The following is a 20,999-nucleotide window of genomic DNA, read 5'->3' on the forward strand; positions in this document are numbered from 1 at the left end:
AGTTTCATTGACCTCTCTAGTTAAAATTAGAAGAAAAAAAGAGTCAAATTTGTATTTTAATCAGTTGACAATGTTACAGTAGGTGAGTCTGCATTAGCTAGCACTGCTTATTATTCTGCTCAGGATGTTCCCCATGTCCCTCTGTCTGTACAAACATGAACACTGACCGTAGGTGATAGACGCAAAGCCTTTACTTCTAAGCATGTTTTTTTAATGCGCTCTCATTGAAATTTCAACAGATGGCTCCGAGGAAGACCTACTACTGTTCCAAGCTTTTCCATTTATAGATTACAATGTGAAGTTTGCTGGAGACTCAGAGACTTAGAAATGACTTTTAACTTCTTCGAAAGTGAAAGACGTCAGCAGGGTTCTTCTAATCTCTTCTGGAAAAGGAACACTTTATGCTATAAGAGTGAAACTGATTTTCACATTTCTTTCTTCAGTTATAAACAAAGACTGGAGGCATTTGATCACCAGAACAACGCAATGTTTTACATTTTTATTAGTGCTTCCTGTCATTACCGTGTTGCCACAGAGAATGATGGGTACATTTGTCACATAAAACCTGACTAAAAGACAATTATATTTTCATATCTTCCACCATACTTTAAATGACAAGCTTCCCACTGAGTAGATCCAGAGTTTCCCATTGTAATTATGACATAGTGATCATGACAAAAAAGCATCATAGCAAACGGTTACTGGTTTGACATTAAACATCCAGACGATTAGTTTAATTATTTCATGTTTAAATTATCATTAAAATCATATTTGAATAGCACATTTTGAAACCTTGCTGTAAATACGCACTGCTCAGCATTAAGCAAAGTTAAAAATGTTAAGATAAATAAATCCCTCTGTGCAATGCCTATTAAAGCAGTGTTTATAAGACCAGCTGCTTTGTTAACAGAGAGGTTACCATGGAAACAACTCTATTTCTGCTGTTCCATCAGCGCCACCTGCTGTCAGACAGTAGAGTTACATTTTCATACAGCATATCTGCCGTTTTTGTTCACACCAATGTGAAAACGGGACCAAACATATGTTGTAAATCTTAACCAGTAGATGATCTATCCATTAGATCTAAAAATCATAACACTAATAAGGTAGCCTATGTAGAATTGTTTATGGAGCAGATAAAATGATTTATTTATTTATTTATTTCATTTTGACTGATCCTTTTCTTAAAAATGACTTGTGAGGTATATAAAAAAAAAAAAATGTGAAAACTTTATTTGAACATGTAGTACATTTTAGTAAACAGTGCTTTTATCTGTTGTTTTTTGGTTTCTGACAAAAAAACGTTTTGAAGTGACTTCAGTACTTTTTGAACGTTTCCAGCATATTTTTATAATAGTGTAATAACAGTGATAACTGTGCTCATTTTGGTCACTATAATCATCATATGACATTTTCATACCATTTAATCCGTAGTCAAGAGTGTGTAACAAAAGTAAACTTCACCTTTTTCTTTCTTTTGATGCTGTAGGTGTGGGTTTGGGTAAATGCTCTCTGTTGTTATTAGGGTGTGAGTGCACTGTTCAACAGTAGAAAAATGTCAGTAGAGATTCTGCAGTCCCACAGAATCACTCTTTAAAATGGTTCCAAAAGGGGGTTATCATAGCAGTGCCATAGAAGAACCAATTTGGGCTCCTCAAAGAGACTTACAGCATAAATATTAAAAGGTGAAGAACATTTCAATAATCCAAAGAACCTTTTATCCACTATAATGAACAATGGAAAGGTTTCATGAGTGTTAAGATGCCAATAAAGAACCTTTGGTATTATAAAAGGTGAAAAATACAGCCTCCTCTGTCTCCCGTGTCACAGACAGGTGCTTGCAGTGCAGACAGCTTCATTGATTGGATTCTTTGAAAAAAAAAAATTATTTTCTTTTATTTTTTTGCAATGAACTACAATCAGTGTAGACGTGTAAGTCATTTATGGTTGACAGTGATATCAAAACTTGTTGCATTAAAGTAATTCAGCTGATGAGCAGTTACTGATATAAGCAGCAGCAGCTTCCACGGGTTCATCTAATTCAAATTCAAAGTCGGACAAATCTGTTTTATTTTTTTTATCAATAAACGCTTATCAATTCATAGCCTTATGCAACAATTACATATAAAAATTGTCAAAACTTTATACTTATGACATTACATATAAAAATGTTCATGTAACAGCCAGTATTTGTATCTGTAACAATCACAAAAAAAAAATTGTATCTACATTCGGATACAACGTCTAAGGTAAACGCTAAATTAACGAAAAACAAAGCTTCAACAGGTGTTGACATTTCCCAAAAGCACAGCAGTAATGACTTCATGAACTACTTTATTTTAAAAATCAATACTGTTAGAGATAAAATTGTAACCATGCATCCGTCAGCTACAATATCACATCAGATAGTGCACTATAGAGTCCCTGTGGAACAATTCCACTCATTCTCTACTATAGGAGAGGAAGAATTGTATAAATGTGTTAAATCATCTAAACCAACAACATTCCAACATCCATAAACATCATAGATCCAAACCTTCAAACAAGCTGTTATTAAGCCTCTCATTAAAAAACCATAACTTGACCCCAAAGAACTACTTAATTACAAACTGATCTTGAATCTCCCTTTTCTGTCCAAGATACTAGAAAAGGTAGTATCCTCACAATTATATTCCTTCTTAGAGAAAAATGGTATCTGTGAGGATTTCCAGTCAGGATTTAGACTGTATCATAGTACTGATAATGCTCTACTTAAGGTTACAAATGACCGGCTCTTATCATCTGATCGTGGTTGTATCTCTCTGTTAGTTCTATTGGATCTTAGTGCTGCGTTTGACACTATTGACCAAAACATTCTTTTGAATAGACTAGAAAACTGTGTTAACATTAATGGAAGTGCATTAGCATGTCTCAAATCATACTTATCTGACCGCCATCAATTCGTAGCAGTGAATGAAGAGGTATCATATCGATCACAAGTGCAGTATGGAGTACCTCAAGGCTCAGTACTAGGGCCCCTGGGAGATATCATCAGGAAACACAGTGATAGCTTTCACTGTTATGCTGATGAAAATCAGCTCTATAAAACTTCATGGCCCGGCAAAACATACCAATTTGAACGGAACGCATAGTCAATATATAAACTGGATGACGAGTAATTTCTTACTGATAAATTCAGGAAAAAAAACTTTGAAACTTTTCTTTGAAAGCCAGGTTTCTTTCTTTTTTCCATTTTTCATCAAAAAAATATATCTAAATTACAACCTATGCTCTCAATGTCAAATGCAGAAATATTGATTAATGCGTTCATGACCTCAAGGTTAGATTATTGTAATGCTTTATTGAGTGGTTGTTCTGCACGCTTAATAAACAAAGTCCAGCTGGTCCAAAATGCAGCAGCAAGAGTTCTTACTAGAACCAGGAAGTATGACCATATTAGCATGGTTCTGTCAACACAGCATTGTCTCCCTATTGAACATCGTATAAATTTATAAATCTTGCTTATGACTTATAAAGCCCTCAGTACTTGAGCAAGCTTTTATCGTATTATAGTCCTCCACATCCAATAAATTCTAAAAAATCTGGCCACTTCCAATAACACACAATAAAATTACATTTACATTTATTAATTTTAGCTGACGCTTTTATCCAAAGCGACTTACAATTGCTATATATGTCAGAGGTCGCACGCCTCTGGAGCAACTAGGGGTTAAGTGTCTTGCTCAGGGACACATTGGTGTCTCACAGTGGATTAGAATCTGGGTCTCTCACACCAAAGGCATGTGTCTTATCCACTGCGCTAACACCACCCCCCTATAACTGCTACATCATTAGAAGAATAGCATCTATGCTAATATTAGTCTGTTTCTTTCTTATTCTAATGTCAGTGTAGCCACCAGATCCAGTCCGTATCCAGACCAGATGGTGGATCAGCACCTGGAGACGACCTCGACAGCCCTGAATGTCAGCGGAGACTATGTCAACTAGATGAGCCCCAGAGACAGATGAAGCAAAGACCTTGTCTCCTAGACGGACACTGGGACAAGACCACTGACTTTGCTGCAGCCTGGAATTTAACTACTGGTTTCATCTGGCCGGAAAAGAACTGGCCCCCTGACTGAGCCTGGTTTCTCCCAAAGTTTTTTCTCCATTCTGTCACCGATGGAGTTTTGGTTCCTTGTCACCTCTGGCTTGCTTAGTTGGTGACACTTAATATCCAGCGATATCATTAAATCATTATTGATTTATTTTATTTTTTTTAAAGAAGACTCTTCTGCTTACTTAAATTTATTGATTAAAATACAGTAAAACATTTAACACTGTAAAATATTATTACAATTTATTTTTATAATTTATAACTGTTTTCTAAGTGAATATATGTTCAAATATACAGTAAATGATTGCTGTAATGCAAAGCTGAATTTTTTGCATCATTTCTCCAGTTTTTAGTGTCACATGATCCTTCAGAAAATCAGTTCTGAAAACAATGTGAAAACAATCATACACGCCTTCTGAAATGCATTGATTTTTACAAAGCTCATCGTTCTAAAAAAACGAGGTGTGCTCTGATTGGCGAGCTATACAGTGCATTGTGATTGGCCGAATACCTAAAGCGTGTGACGGAAATGTTGCACCCATTAACATATTGTGATGCCCTGACCGGCCGGAGCGATGAGACACAAACATAAAACCTGTTATAAAAGTGATATAAACATAGTTCGCTTTCTCAAAGGAACAACTTCACACACCGTGGCCTTAAGTGAGCAGAGGCGGGCGGACTTGAGAACGATGCGGCCGGCAGATTCTATGAAGGAGCGTCCATTGGGCTTGCGACAACAACATGTGACGACCCCAGGATGGACTCTGCTTCTTTCAAAACTTTCTTTCATAAAATTGATCTGGCGATCCACAGCGCGAAGTTGATGTATTTCCTCAGCGACCAGCACAGGTCAGCTCCAGCCATGACGAAGGGCATATCACCCTCTTTTGGAAGGCCAAACAAAGTAGTTTCGCTTTCAGAGTGACTATACAACATGACAGCCGCGGCAAAAACAATACAACAAGAATAAAAGGTAAGCCTTCTTTCTTTGCGTGAACATCTGACCGGCGTTATGCAAATCTTCCCACATCGTGACGTAGAGATGTGGGGGCATGTTACAACAAACTTTTTTTGATGGGTGTGGAAAAATCTTAAATTTAATAATAGAATATCTCTTTGGATTTGAGACTTCAGTATTTGTAACTTTACAGATCTTCTTTATTCGCCAAGAGCTTGTAACACTCCAATGAGAAAGGAAAAATTGAGATCGCATCATATGACCCCTTTAAGCAAGGACTAGGCCCTTAGTTAAATTAAGATATTTGTACACAAATGCCTTAGGAGAAAAAAATTAAAGGTGTGCATCTTGAGACAGAACAATGACACTGACATATTTTAAAATATGTCAAAGCAAGATATTAAAGCTCAAACATGCAATTTTGTCTGGGACTAGCTTAAGTCTTGCCTGTGAAACCGAGGGTATATTTTTTATTTATGAACAGTCTGAATTAAATGTGATTATATTAAAATATAGCTGCATCAAGCACAACAGAGGTAAAATGAAAACTGTCGTTAATTACTCAGTAAAGACCTTCAACATTACTGTCTGTAATTAAAATGAATTAAGTAGCCCTGAACACCTTGATTGGCTGGTTCAGGTGAATGTTATTAGGGTTGAAGCTAAACTCTGCAGTATAGTAGCTCTCCAGCAGCAGAATTGGAGACCCCTGTTAAAGACATTTGTTGATATAGCATTTTACGGGCCAACACCCAAAAAGGCAGACAAATGAAAATTAGGAATCGTTCGACTATGTTGTCGCTATGTTTTTCCGAATCTAACAAGGTCATTTTATGATTTTGGCAAAACTGGTCGGTCAGAAGTTAGGATTAGAATTGTAAATGTTTTATATATCTTTGACCAGTAGGTGCTGCTGTGTTGCGAAGAGATAGCCTCATGTCTATTTTTGAGCGAATTTCATCAAATTTGTTAACATGCCAGAGTTTGCGATAGAGACTCCAAATTTGCTATATAGTTAACATTGAGACTGTCCTCTATCTGTGTGCAAAATGTTATAACTTTCCCGCTAGTGGTTCTATGGGCTTTCCAAGTGGAAGAAGTAGACTAAAACTAACAGATACAATTGGAGCTAGGCCCCTATAAATAACAATGGGAAGAATCTTTCTGTTATGTAGTCTTTGTGGAATGCACAGAAAAACATCACAAACAAATGACTCATGAACCTGTTTTTTAATGACGTTACTGGTATAAATTAGCCTGTTGGATACTTAGTTATTTTTTAAGTTATATTTTAAGCAATGAATTGCTTGTGCAAAGGAGGCCATTTCTGGTTCCTTGATTTGCCATTTTCCATGGCTGTTGGGCAAAAAAAAAAAAAAAAGATTCTGTACCCATCTACATGTGCTGATTAAGTGAGTGCTCATGTGTGTTATCTAACCTCCAGTCCATTTTCTCCACCAGGTAGGCACACATTAAAAAGCCAGTGCGATTGAAGCCATGCGTGCAGTGAACGCCTGCGGGAGACAGAACAACAACAGTGACATCAACACAACTGAATCAGACATTATTCACAGCCCACCCACCAAACCAATCATTCTGGACACATGAACGATTTTCATCCGTTACTGAAATCAATATCATCATTTTTGGTTATTTATGCAGTCTGTGCGTATAAGCAGGACGGGACGGCTGGCCTTTGGAGTGATGCAGTGGGAACTGATGACAGAACAAAGCCCTTCCTCTCCTGCTCACTGATACACATAATAAATGTGCAGCGCTCAGTGCTGAAGCCAGCCGCAGCTTGCACATAGCTGTGTGAACTTATTAAGATAATTACAGTCATCAGCTGGAAGGGCTTTCCGAGCGTTTCTTTCATAGAGCTGGACTTTTGTTTTGAGTTTGCCTCTTATGCATCAGGGTAAAAATCAAAGAGTAATGAAAACAGGCCAAAGTCAGCCATATAACAAGCATAGTAGCAGATTTGCAATATACTAGAACTGACGATTATTGTGATATTTCAAAAAATTCAAACTATTCTATGTAGTTTTGTGTATTTTTGTGAGCCTCCTACAGTTAAGTGAGTGATTTCACTGTTCGATATATATTTAGTTGTCGACCAATACTGATTTTCTGATGAATGATGCCAATATCTCATGAGCATGGTGGACTATAGTCAATGTAAAGCCAATATTTATGATATCACTATTTAATTTAAACATATTAAAAATGCATGTGTAAACACCAATAATTGTTACATAATATTTATATATTCATAAAAAATTAAAATATTAATTTAAATTAAGAAGTAATTTAAATTAATTAAAAAGGAAGTAATTGAAAGATTTCAAGGTTAGTTAAATTAAATGATTATAATATGCTCAAAGAATTGTTAAAGTTATATAAATGTGCATTTGCTGAATACTGACAACAGTTGAGAAAAGTAAACCTTAAACCATGCATTAAACATGGAATGTCTCAAATATTATGCCGTTTGCCTTTCTATAACTAAAAATACAAAAGAAAGCACTATAACACTCTTTCGTACACCGTTTACAGTCTTTGTTTAACAGAGAGAGCAAATTAATAGAGATTTGTGAGAGAATTGGAATAAAAGTCTTTTATATTCAAGACAGTTTCTACCACAAAATAGAAAAGGTAATTGCAACTTTCCTTGCAATTATGTGATGGAAACTCCCAATGGCGACAAATAAAGTCAAGATTGTGAGATCACAATTACCTTGGCGGAAATGGGTTTCTATAGTCCTGCTTCAGACACATCGGCCAAATGCCAATATTTAAGAAATGCCAAATATCAGCCAATGTATCGCTGAAGGCTGACCTGACCACTGGAAAGATCACCCATGTATTTGTTGTTGCCGTAAAGCAATCGACCCTTTTGCGTAATTTCATTTTGGCCAGTTTACACTCCAACAAAGCAGGTGGCGCTAGTTTACCTTAACGCCACTCATCACAAGACGACGAAGCAGTGTGGAGTCTTTTAGGCCCTGTCCCAAATGGCACACTCAGGACTTGTGGACTTCCTCAGGAGGCGCTGCTGAGCACATTTCAGAGCGTTAAAATGCTGAATGGGACGGCCTACAGACTCGTAGACTCGGCGAGCACGCACAGTTTAAGTCCAAGAGACCGAAAGTCCACATGAAGTGTGCCATTTGGGACAGGGCCTTTAGATTCTTTAAAAAAGCAAAAAGCCCAGTCTACAGGAAGCCAATCAATAGTAAATTATTTCCACTTGCTTCTGTACAGTTATGGTTACAATCTCTCATTCCATCTCCTTATGCTTGTATTTCTTCCTTTTGATTCTTTGGCCAAAAAAAAGAAAGCACAAAATAAAGTTAAAGATAAATTTGACTAATACATTTTTTTTCTTCAAAACTGTACTGTAAATTGTTATCATGCCAAGGTATTTTTGACAGTCCTAGTACACAGACAGATATTTTTTGTTCTGGGGTTTCGATGGTTCCCCTTGAAAACAGACCTCATTTTTATTCCTAAAGTAAGATTTAAGTTTAAGTTGCCAGTCTGTGGATTTACAGGCTTGGCAGCCAAATGAGTTGAGTTATGAAACAATCTGACACACAGCATTGGCTTTAACATTTTATGACCAATCGCAGTTATTTCACCACATTGTAATGGTCCATTCACACAAAACATGTTAGACTGATTCACAGAACAGAGCTTCCTGTCATTTTCATCCTAATGAACAATCTTCAGTTCATCCACATAAGAGCGAGCAATATACCAGTTGATGACACCTGATTGAGGAAATAAATGCTCTTGATTTGTAACAGCAATGATCTGACCCACCAGCAGCGAAATCCACAGAAAGGGTTTACAACCCGAATTCCGGAAAAGTTGGGACGTTTTTAAAATTTTAATAAAATGAAAACTAAAGGAATTTCAAATCACATGAGCCAATATTTTATTCACAATAGAACATAGATAACGTAGCAAATGTTTAAACTGAGAAATTTTACACTTTTATCCACTTAATTAGCTCATTTAAAATTTAATGCCTGCTACAGGTCTCAAAAAAGTTGGCACGGGGGCAACAAATGGCTAAAAAAGCAAGCAGTTTTGAAAAGATTCAGCTGGGAGAACATCTAGTGATTAATTAAGTTAATTGATATCAGGTCTGTAACATGATTAGCTATAAAAGCTTTGTCTTAGAGAAGCAGAGTCTCTCAGAAGTAAAGATGGGCAGAGGCTCTCCAATCTGTGAAAGACTGCGTAAAAAAATTGTGGAAAACTTTAAAAACAATGTTCCTCAACGTCAAATTGCAAAGGCTTTGCAAATCTCATCATCTACAGTGCATAACATCATCAAAAGATTCAGAGAAACTGGAGAAATCTCTGTGCGTAAGGGACAAGGCCGGAGACCTTTATTGGATGCCCGTGGTCTTCGGGCTCTCAGACGACACTGCATCACTCATCGGCATGATTGTGTCAATGACATTACTAAATGGGCCAAGGAGTACTTTCAGAAACCACTGTCGGTAAACACAATCCGCCCTGCCATCAGCAGATGCCAACTAAAGCTCTATCATGCAAAAAGGAAGCCATATGTGAACATGGTCCAGAAGCGCCGTCGTGTCCTGTGGGCCAAGGCTCATTTAAAATGGACTATTTCAAAGTGGAATAGTGTTTTATGGTCAGACGAGTCCAAATTTGACATTCTTGTTGGAAATCACGGACGCCGTGTCCTCCGGGCTAAAGAGGAGGGAGACCTTCCAGCATGTTATCAGCGTTCAGTTCAAAAGCCAGCATCTCTGATGGTATGGGGGTGCATAAGTGCATACGGTATGGGCAGCTTGCATGTTTTGGAAGGCTCTGTGAATGCTGAAAGGTATATAAAGGTTTTAGAGCAACATATGCTTCCATCCAAACAACGTCTATTTCAGGGAAGGCCTTGTTTATTTCAGCAGGACAATGCAAAACCACATACTGCAGCTATAACAACAGCATGGCTTCGTCGTAGAAGAGTCCGGGTGCTAACCTGGCCTGCCTGCAGTCCAGATCTTTCACCTATAGAGAACATTTGGCGCATCATTAAACGAAAAATACGTCAAAGACGACCACGAACTCTTCAGCAGCTGGAAATCTATATAAGGCAAGAATGGGACCAAATTCCAACAGCAAAACTCCAGCAACTCATAGCCTCAATGCCCAGACGTCTTCAAACTGTTTTGAAAAGGAAAGGAGATGCTACACCATGGTAAACATGCCCCGTCCCAACTATTTTGAGACCTGTAGCAGAAATCAAAATTGAAATGAGCTCATTTTGTGCATAAAATTGTAAACTTTCTCAGTTTAAACATTTGCTATGTTATCTATGTTCTATTGTGAATAAAATATTGGCTCATGTGATTTGAAAGTCTTTTAGTTTTCATTTTATTAAAATTTAAAAAACGTCCCAACTTTTCCGGAATTCGGGTTGTACATCATTTTTACATAATATCTATTGATTGACATTAACAAATAGACTATGAAGACTATGAAAAGAAAAGTCATTTCAGAGTTTCAGGGTTTATGAAAAATGATGACAGACAAACATTGCAAAATAACGTGCACTGATGAAACGTTTCCAGAAACATACATCACATTCAGTATATTTTCTCTATACATTCCCCCAGAACTGAAATAGTTCTTTCATCTAGACGAAATTAATTCCATACATTTTCTTCAAACCCTGATAAAGTGTCTTTATTAGTAAATCATAGCCAACAGGGATTTTATTTTTATTCTTTTCTCAAAAGTTGACATTGGCCAAATGTCAAGCGATGGCAAAATGAACAAACTCACCCAAGCTTCTTGATCGCCTGCCTTCACATAAACATCATATTTACACTCACAATGACGTGACAAAAGTATCAGCAAATGAGCTTTCTTATCAAAGTGTTCTTACATGGATGCAGCTGTATTGTGGCCTCTGGCTGTACAAAAATACAAATTTCATCAGAGGCAATCACAGCAAATGCCACACACATACATCAAGGTGATTTCATATCACAGCCCACAGCTGTCCGAGGCCCTAGATAGTGATTGAACTAAAACTTTTATACTGCACTGATGCAAACAGCCACTCCACAGACGCTCGGGCCCAATGATGTCTGAGTTCAAGGGCCTTTTCTGTTTTGAACTGTTGTTTATACATGGGAAGATCTACTTCAGCACCTCTGAGGGGGTCTGGCCTGCAGCATCATGGTGTCGCATGATAAAACTACCAAACACAACAAAACTGCCCTGAAAGAGCTGGAGGAACAGCACTGAGGATTATGGGTCGTGATCTGGAAACCGTCTGCTGCAGCATTAAGGTCATCTTCAGCACCACAGAGCCTGCACTGTACAAATATACATCACTTTAAAATGAAAAACAGGCGGCTGGGGTTGCCGGGAATCATAAAAAAAATACTGTTTTAAGTAGTATCTTTTTTGGTGTTTGTATATTTTACAATTTCTGAGTGTATATTTAAATTAGTAATTCAGTCTTCTTAAACTCTCAAACCTTGAAATGTTCTAATAACCATTATAATACACTTAAAAAAAAATATATATGAAGAAAGCAAACTAAACAAAATATAAGTCTATGTGATGCGTCATGCACTTCTGAGAGTTTTGACTTCCAAAAAACTGAAATTTGATATTATTATACTTTAAAATGACATATAATGAAATGTTACATCATTTGCAATTACCGTATATGGTTAAGTAACTTGCAGTGAACCAAGTAATTAAGTTTTTTTCATCAGCTGTGATATATGTGAAGATAATGATCGATCGTATTCTAGATATCAGGCTGATTTGTGATGCAGAGCTTGGCTAGTCATATTGAAAATTAATTTTAATTAATTTTGTATAAGTGGGGCAAAAGGCTCTTTGTAAAGAAATATCATATTAGTCAATCAGTATTTGTGTTATCTAACAGCAACCCTAGCAACAGTTGTCATGTGAACTGTTTAATGTTGTAAACCGTTTTTTGTCTAATTGAAGCGTACGCTACTCTTCACACACCCACAGTGCTTCACAAGTCTCGTGACAGTTTAAAATACCTACAGCTGATGAAACCACCCACGCCAAACATAACAATTCAGTTTCCTAAGAATAAACTCAACTAGAAACTAAAACCTGAAATTCATTCATCACAGACGTAAGATCCTGGGTGTCACTCAACTCTACAAACACAACTCAACACAACACGCTGCAAGCTGATCTTAAAAACCTTTCCATATAAAGCCTTGCGCTCACATGCCTTCATTTCTTTACAAAACTAACATTTTTATATTACAAAAAAGATTCAAATGGAATGCTTCCATACAGTTTAAAATGTACAATTATTATTTTTAACTTAATATTGAAGTGTTTATTACAAATAATTTATGCACACCATAATTAAAAAAAGCTGTGAATTTGCCTTATTTCCATTCACAGATTTTGCACGAGGTTCTAGTTGGTGGTGCATATTCAGCACTCTGACCAGTTTGAGCTGTGCACATCATCACTATTGACAGCGGACAATATATTTTTTGCAATTTGCATTCAAAATGTAGCCGAAATTTAGCTGGTGTGATCACACCTTTACAAACTTACGACACAACTGATGTCTGATGGACAACAGGGAGGAAAAGACAGAGGATGCACCTCATGAAACTGGAATCTAGACAAGCGTAGCCGTTTATAAGAACAAACCCATGTATGAGATATTTCTTCATACTTCTGGGTCACTCCATGAATCTCATAACTCCATTTGTGTTTTTTCATTGTTTCGAAGACTTCACTATTATTCTGCTATTTGGAAAACGACATTAAAAATAACATTCACATTTGGCAAGGTTCAAATGCAAGTAAAACACAGGTTTTGTGTGAAAATAAAGCACCAGTGTATGAACGAACAGTGTTTACCACAGTGGAGCTTTTACTGAATTCAGGATCACAAAAGTGAGTATGTTCCATGTGGCAACCCAGATAAAAATAAAAATAAAATATGAGAAAGGAATAGTTTTAAGACGTTTATGACAGATGCAGAAACAGAGGCTCACTACCATGTGATGATTGTTGTAAATACAGAAGGAAAAATAGATCTACACTTCTGCTCAAAAGAGTAGGCTCTGTGCGACTTTCTAATGTTTTTAAAGAAGTCTCTTCCGCTCACCAAGGCTGTGTTTATTTAATCTACAATACTCTTAAATACTGTGAAATAGTATTACAGCTTAAAAGAACAATTTTTTTATGTGAATATACTGTTAAATGTAATGTATTTCTGTGATGCTCCGCTGTATTTTCAGCATCACTCCTCCAGTCTTCAGTGTCACATGATCTTCAGAAATCAGAATAATATGATCTTATCATCAATGTAGAAAACATATTTTTGTGTAAGCCATGTTTCACACAGGATTCTCTGCTGAAGAGGAACTTCAAAAGAACATTTATCTGAAACAGAATTATTATTATTATTTTTTAATTTGAAATGTCACTCTTGGTCAATTTAAGGTACCCTCGCTAAATAAAGTTATTGATAAAAAACTAAAATCTAAAATTGTGATAGTTTGGGTTTTGTTAGCCTGTTTTATTGTCTGCCAAGTGAAAATCGTTCGTTTTATTACGTAGAAAAGTAACAGCATAATTTCCCTCCACAATGTAGTAAAATCTAAAATGCATCCTGTTCCCATTCTCTAACTTTATTCTGTGTGAAGGAGAGAATGAGAGTAGATATCGTGTAGAAGACGGTCAGTGTAGCTGATTTCCCTGATTAATAACAGTGAATCCTCTCAGAGCCCTGAGCTCCGGCTCTTCCCCAAACGTCCCTGGTGCTCATGTCCCCTGAAGTGTCAATCACACTGTTGCTGTGGTGATAATGACACGTCCTCCATCTCTTTCAGCAGGTTCTGTGTATTAATGTGACTCGAGAGCGCCTCCAACAGGACAAACTCACACTCGCTGGTCAGGGGTGGAACATATCAGTCCCAAAATAATCTACAAGAGGATGATCAGAACCTTAGCACAAAACTAAAGCCAAAGTTTAAGTAACAAAATAGAGAATAGAGAAATTAACACTGTTATTATTAAAAACACATTCAATTTACGACAGAAGGTGACAGACATTTATGATGTTACAAAAGATTTCAATTTCAAATAAATGCCGTTCTTTTGGACTTTCTTTTCATCAAAATAATCTTTTAAAGAAATGTATCAGTTACCAGAAAACAGCATAACTGTGTTCAACACTGATAACAATCAGAAATGTTTCTTGAGCAGCAGATTATACTGATTTCTGACGAATCATGTGACACTGAAGACTGAAGATTCAGCTTTAATCACAGGAATACATTTTAATATACAGAAAACAGTTATTTAATATTGTAATAATATTTCACTGTTTTACTGTATTTCTGTCCAATTAAATGCCGCCTCGGTGAGCAGATGAGATGTCAAAACCATTAAACATCCAACTGAGCTCAAACGTTTGAACAGAAGTGTGTTTCAGGGCTGTGATATCAAGCATCTGAGTAATTTCATTGAATCAAGTTGGTGACGTCCTCGTTATTGGCAGTCACTTTGATTTGAGTCAAACATGAATGTCTGCAGATCTCATACATATATACACACACAGTACAATACTGCAGTTAAGAAATGATAAGAATTATTCATAGAGTTATGTCAATAACTCAGTAAAGTCTGTCACTTAGTTCCCATGATGCCTCATTTATCAGGACATGATGAGTGATTGTCAGGACTGGATAGCCATATTCCTATTCATATTTATTATTATATTGCATGAGATATCATTTACTTTCGTTAACCTGGTAAGATGACGGTTTCATTTATATGTAGATGATCTTAATTTATTTACAATAAATAGAATTAAATACAATAAATCCACTTTTTTGATGATTTGCATTTGTGTCTTTTTTTCGTTTTTTAATAACACGTCTTCTAACCAGACGTGATGTGAACGCACTCAAACCTGCCGTGTGGTGTTTATATTTGACACACTGAGAATCACAGAGGTGTTTGGTGTCAAACCATTCCTCTAAATAAAATATGCAACAAAATCAAGCAGAACTGTGAGAAGGGATCTGGCTGGTCTTACCGATGAGCTCTGTGGGCGTCTTCTGGATGAAGTGCTCACACAGCCTGATGAACATCTCTGTCGTCTCCACTGCGGGACACTCGCCGTGACTGAACCACACACAAACACCAAATAAATATCACCTGAGGCACGTCAAAGCCCTAAATACATACAGCAGTGACCCAATTCATTTTTGTTCAGAGCACGCCATCAGATCAGATTGTGTTTTTAACGTTTAAGCAAATGAAAAAAACATCTGTATTGTCTGATCAATTATATTTTGTATTATTATATTTGTGTCCTTTATTCACACTGGACCTACAGCATCTTCAAATTATCAGTGAGCATTATTACCATAAGTGCTTTCAAATGATTAATTGTGATTGATTGCATCCAAAATAAGTTTTTGTTGTGTATGTGTGTTGTGTATATTTATTATGTATATAGAAACACACACACATACAGAATATATTTTGAAAATATTTACATGCATATATTTATATTCTCATAATTTATATCATTTGTGACCCTGGACCGCAAAAGGGACTTAAGGGTCAATTTTATGAAATTGATATTTGTATATCATCTGAACGCTGAATAAATTATCTTTCCATTGATGTACGGTTTGTTAGGATCAGATACAACTATTTGAAAATCTGGAATCTGAGAGAGCAAAAACATCTAAATATTGAGAAAATCATCTTTAAAGTTGATCAACTGAAGTTCTTAGCAATGCATATTACTAATAAAAAGTTAAGTTTTAATATATTTACAGTAGGAAATGTACAAAATATCTTCACCGAACATTATCTTTATTTATTATCCTAATGATTTTTGACATGAAAGAAAAATGTATCATTTTGACCCATACAATGGTTTGTCTTTTTGTTTTTGTTTTGGCTATTGCTTACATATATAAATATATTTAATATATAAACATAACACGTTTTCTTAAATATATACATGCATGTGTGTGTATTTATATGTACATATTAAATATACACAGTACACACATACATATATTATGTAAACAAACACTTATATTTTGGATGTGATTAATAGCAATTAATCCTTTGACATCACTAATACATATATACATTTTTTTTCACAATATTTTCAAAACGATTCCTCAATCCTACCCCATTCCTAAACTTAACAACTACCTTATTAACTATTAATAACTGAAGTGTGACCCACAGTGGTTATAAACAGCTGGTGAGGTATTATTCTTAGGTGAAACGAGTCGAGGCTTGGACCCAGAAACTGGTGGATTACACTTCAAACGCAAGAGAAACAACAGCATTTCGGCTCTGTCGCTCACATACCCTTTGCAGGAAAGTTTGATGTATTTGATTCCTTCTTTTTCGATCTCTGCTCGGTCGTAGAAGCGGCTGGTGTTCGTCAGGTCCACCAGCAGACCCATCTTCACCTGCGGACAGGACAGCACCACATTAACACCGCTCAGGCCTTTCTTTCTATTATCAAAAACTAAAGAAGATATTTTAAAGAATGTTGTTAATCAAACAATTGACGGTAGCTGCATTAAATTTTTTCCCCATGCTATGAAAATCAATGGCTACCGCCAGCTGTTTGAAAGAAACTTGAGGGTGAGTAAATGATGATGATGATGATAATGATGTTTTATTTTTGGGCGAACTCTTCCTTTAAGAGCAATGTCCATACCTTTAAGCTTTTGAGATAGTTGGACAGCATACTGGGATGAAACCTGTTCTCCTCTGGGACTTTATCATCATAGCGTGGTCCAAGCATGGTTTTCATGGGCAAAAATTTACCTGTGGAGAGAAATCATACCTTTAATAAACACTCACAATGATGGTTTATTGCAGCAAACCCTTACAAAGAGTATTGCTGTGGTATTCAATTAATGATATTCATGTAGCGTATTTTATTTTAATATAATATTTAACTCTGATCTTAAGTCTTTGAATCAACTAAATTTATATAAAATGCTTGAAATCTCAGGGAATACACCCATTCAAATATTTTTAGGTATTCAGCTGACAAAATAGATCAAGTCTAATCTTATTCATATTTATTATGTCACAGGCGACACCTGTCTCCTTTTATTTTGTTGTATTTTTTTGCTTAATCATCTTTGGAGTTTCTGTTTTTGATGCCTGTTTTTTCTGTAATGTTGTTTACATGTTCTCAATAAAAACTATTTTTTAAAAAATGCCTTCGTCATAGTAGGATTCGTTACGGCCTTCTGCTTCTCAGCAAATCAGCAGGTCGGACGTAACATCACGCGATGAATATTCATTAACTAAGCCTGCGTCATAGTGGAATTCGAACACACGCCCCGCCCCCGCCTCGCATCGAGTGACGTACTTGTGTTGTCCTGCGTGCAGCGAGCTAATCTGGCTAGCCACTCAGTTTGAAACCAGTCAAAATAAACAAGTTTAGAGAGGCCCTTGTATCTACTTTGACGTCGTACATGTTCCTGATTAAAAACACACGTTATTAAGTTATCATTGGTTTATGTTGGCATATTTTCGCATTTATTAAGACGCAGTGTCAAGAGTCAGAGCTATGATCAAGCCCAGGCTACTGTGTTACGTGTGTATAGGTAGAGCATGTCTGTTTACAAGTATCTGACAGATGCTCACCAGCCACAGGTTGTCCTCTTCTGGGACAGTTCTTCCATCGCGGAGGCGCTCCGGTCTGAGCCATGCTCCCGCTGATGAACGCGACGAGCGCTGCTCCGGAGCTCGGGTCTGTCTCCGGTGATCAGCGCTGGGCCCGTCACACAAACCCCGGCGCTAGTAGCGGTTCACTACTCTATCAACAGTTTCGCTGTACAGAGGCTCTTCCTCGGGTCAGCAGTCATGAGATGAGCCCCATGAGGCGTCCGCTTCTCAAACCAGACTCAAGAGGAAAACATAAGTCAATTCTTTACGTTATCCCGCAGGACTGTGCGTTACACACCGACACCGAGAGCAGACACTACAAGTGGCCAGCAGGGGGCGCCAAACACCCGGATAGATAGATAGATAGATAGATAGATAGATAGATAGATAGATAGATAGATAGATAGATAGAAATAGTCAGATGATAGATAGATAGATAGATAGATAGATAGATAGATAGATAGATAGATAGATAGATAGATAGATAATCCTAAATATTTTCTAACAAATATGATGTAATAGTGCAACCATTCCGAGATAAAGAAGGGGTGATGGTTTTGCAGTGATGGAGCCTGTCTGCCTGCAGTTAAAAAGTTCCCAGAAATAATCATGTTTTATGTAAACTATTTTTGTACAAAAATTTCAAATAGATAAATAAATAATAATAATAATGCCATACCAAAAGTTTCACTAGCCTGAGTAAACTGTATAGATTACCATTATAGAAGTGTGACAGCACAAGAACTGTAGTAATTTAGGAGGTGGAAATACTGTGAAATGACATGCATACAAATAGCATGACATTTTATTTACATTTTATCAAATTTTATTGCAATAATATAGCGGCATGAATTTGATTTAGATTTTTTTTTTTTTACAATATAAATGTTTGTTATGATTTAAAAATGTGCATGTAATTCCTTTTTCCCACTTGTTAAAGATAAGCCAAACTCGGATAAGCCAGCACTAACATCACCGAGATCTTCCAAACAGTGCTGCTCTGCAATCTAAGTGTTTGATTGTGTTCACATCACCTTAATCACAATGTGCACATCATTGAGAGCGGTGTCATGTCCTCCTCCTTGAGGCGCTTCTATTGGTGTCTTGCCACAAAACCCAATCTCCTTTACATCTTTCACTCCAATTAGCCCAGTCACCCCAGCTTGTGCATTCATCCAGTAAAGACCTTTGACTGAATCTGAACCTGGAAGTTTGGGTGTTTCAATCAATACTAACAAAACAAGGCAAACCAATCTCTAGGAACTTGCAATTCGACTTGACAAAAATAAATAGAATCTGAATTATTTGTGCTAGAATAAATGGGTTTTATTTTCACTTTTAATAATTTATAATTTCAGTCATACTGTAATGCATTTCTCTCATCTTTTCATGACTTTATCAGTATTTTAATCCATCTTGTACTGTAGATGTCATGGCAACTAAGGTTCACTTAAAATGAGAACTAACTACCCATGTGATGATCTAATTTATGTTGCAATAATTGCTAAAGCTCTTATCACCGTATAAAGTATAAATCACGCAAATACCACAACCAGATTTGCTTTTAGAAAGTGCACCATTAGCACTGGTTGTTTTCCCAGCAAAACTGAGCATTGCCTCAGTTTATAATTTTTTACAAATGATGTGATGCAAAACAAGTGGGAGCAAGTTTTAGTTTGAAACAAAAGCAGTCAAAAACAGGTGCAGTTTCTTAAGGCTGGTCAATGAGTTCTCCACAGCCTGTGTGGTTTTTGTTCAAAGCATGGCGCGAAGTATTCTGGCATACAGGGTGATTTGTCTGATTTGAAGCAGATTTATCGAGTTGTCTTCTCTGGCTCCAGCACTTTTCGTGTTGCATTTTTCACAAGTTCATCAAACAACTGTGGCAAGAATATTTCATCAAACACGGTGAGTAATGGCTTCTCCTGCTATTGTTATTTGCACCTCTTGCTACATGTACAGTTTATATATCTCTGTCGCAGATGAGGGATTCACATGTGATAAATGCAAGACATCTAACCCCAGCTGCTCCCGACGAGCTGGATGGTGCCTTGCATGGCTGACATCGCCGTCGGTGTGTGAGTGAGTGAGTGAATGGGTGAATGTGAGGCAATTTGTAAAGCGCTTTGGATGACCATGGGGTCTGTTGAAAGCGCTATATAAATGCAGTCCATTTACCATACCGGGAGCCAGAGCACCTGACATCTTGGCAAATTTAAAAGTGCTGGCTAATGCTAAATGTAAATACAGTAAGATTGTTATTCATGCCGGCGCTAATGATGTTCGACTTCGCCAGTCAGAGATCACTAAAAATAACATTAAAGAGGTGTGTGAACTTGCAAGCACGATGTCAGACACTAATATGCTCTGCTCCCCTCCCTGCTTACCGTGGTGACGAGATGCATAGCAGATTGTCATCACTCAATGGCTGGATGTCTAAGTGGTGCCCACAGAATAACATAGGTTTCATAGACAATTGGACGAGCTTTTGGGGCAGACCTGACCTGTTGAAAAGAGATGGTCTTCATCCCTCCTGGGGTGGCGCCACTCCTTTCTCTATAAATATGGCAAATATTCTTAGAGTTTGTACTTGACTAACTGGGGCCCAGGTCAGGAAGCAGACAGACTGGCTAAACCGACCGTCTGCTAGCTGCCTCATGTCACAGAGGTCAGTTAATTCTCAGCACATAGAGACTTTTTCACCTAGATATCACACTATAGAGACTGTGTCTGTTCCCCGAACTAGAAAATACAAAAAACTTCCAAACCAATTTAAGAGTAACAATTTAATTGAGGTTCAAGAAATAAAAAACAGATGCAATATGGATAAACAAATGATAAAGACTGGCTTATTTGATATCAGATCCCTTTCTACGAAAGCACTTTTTGTAAATATTACGATCACTGATCATAATCTAGATGTGCTCTGTTTGACAGAAACCTGTCTAAAACCTGATGATTACATTATTTTAAATGAGTCTATCCCCCAAGATTACTGTTATAAACATGAGCCACGTCTAAAAGGCAAAGGGGGAGGTGTTGCTTCAATTTATAACAATGTTTTCAGGATTTCTCAAAGGGCAGGCTTCAAGCTTAACTCATTTGAAGTAATGGTGCTTCATTTAACATTATCCAGAGAAACAAATGTTAATGATAAATCCCCTGTTATGTTTGTACTGGCTACTGTATACAGGCCACCAGGGCACCATA

General features: G+C 36.9%; 1 protein-coding gene across 2 annotated transcripts in view; it reads right to left on the reverse strand.

Annotated features, from left to right (window-relative positions):
- Nucleotides 1-18,120, reverse strand: part of LOC132092777 (mRNA-capping enzyme-like) — a 103,835-nt gene extending 85,715 nt beyond the window's left edge. Inside the window, exons 1-5 of one of the 2 annotated variants that reach the window (XM_059499165.1) lie at nucleotides 17,769-18,118; nucleotides 16,825-16,934; nucleotides 16,467-16,570; nucleotides 15,163-15,251; nucleotides 6,496-6,571 (exon numbers count right to left, since the gene is read on the reverse strand). In XM_059499165.1, the coding sequence (XP_059355148.1) occupies nucleotides 6,496-6,571; nucleotides 15,163-15,251; nucleotides 16,467-16,570; nucleotides 16,825-16,934; nucleotides 17,769-17,832 (443 nt within the window). In that variant the 5' untranslated portion in view covers nucleotides 17,833-18,118. Of the gene's footprint in view, nucleotides 1-6,495; nucleotides 6,572-15,162; nucleotides 15,252-16,466; nucleotides 16,571-16,824; nucleotides 16,935-17,768 lie in introns of both variants that reach the window. The other variant, XM_059499166.1, reaches the window with a different exon arrangement.
- Between the last annotated feature and the right edge of the window lie 2,879 nt (nucleotides 18,121-20,999).

This window comes from Carassius carassius, chromosome 18 (genome assembly GCF_963082965.1).
Source record: "Carassius carassius chromosome 18, fCarCar2.1, whole genome shotgun sequence".
NCBI lineage: Eukaryota > Metazoa > Chordata > Actinopteri > Cypriniformes > Cyprinidae > Carassius > Carassius carassius.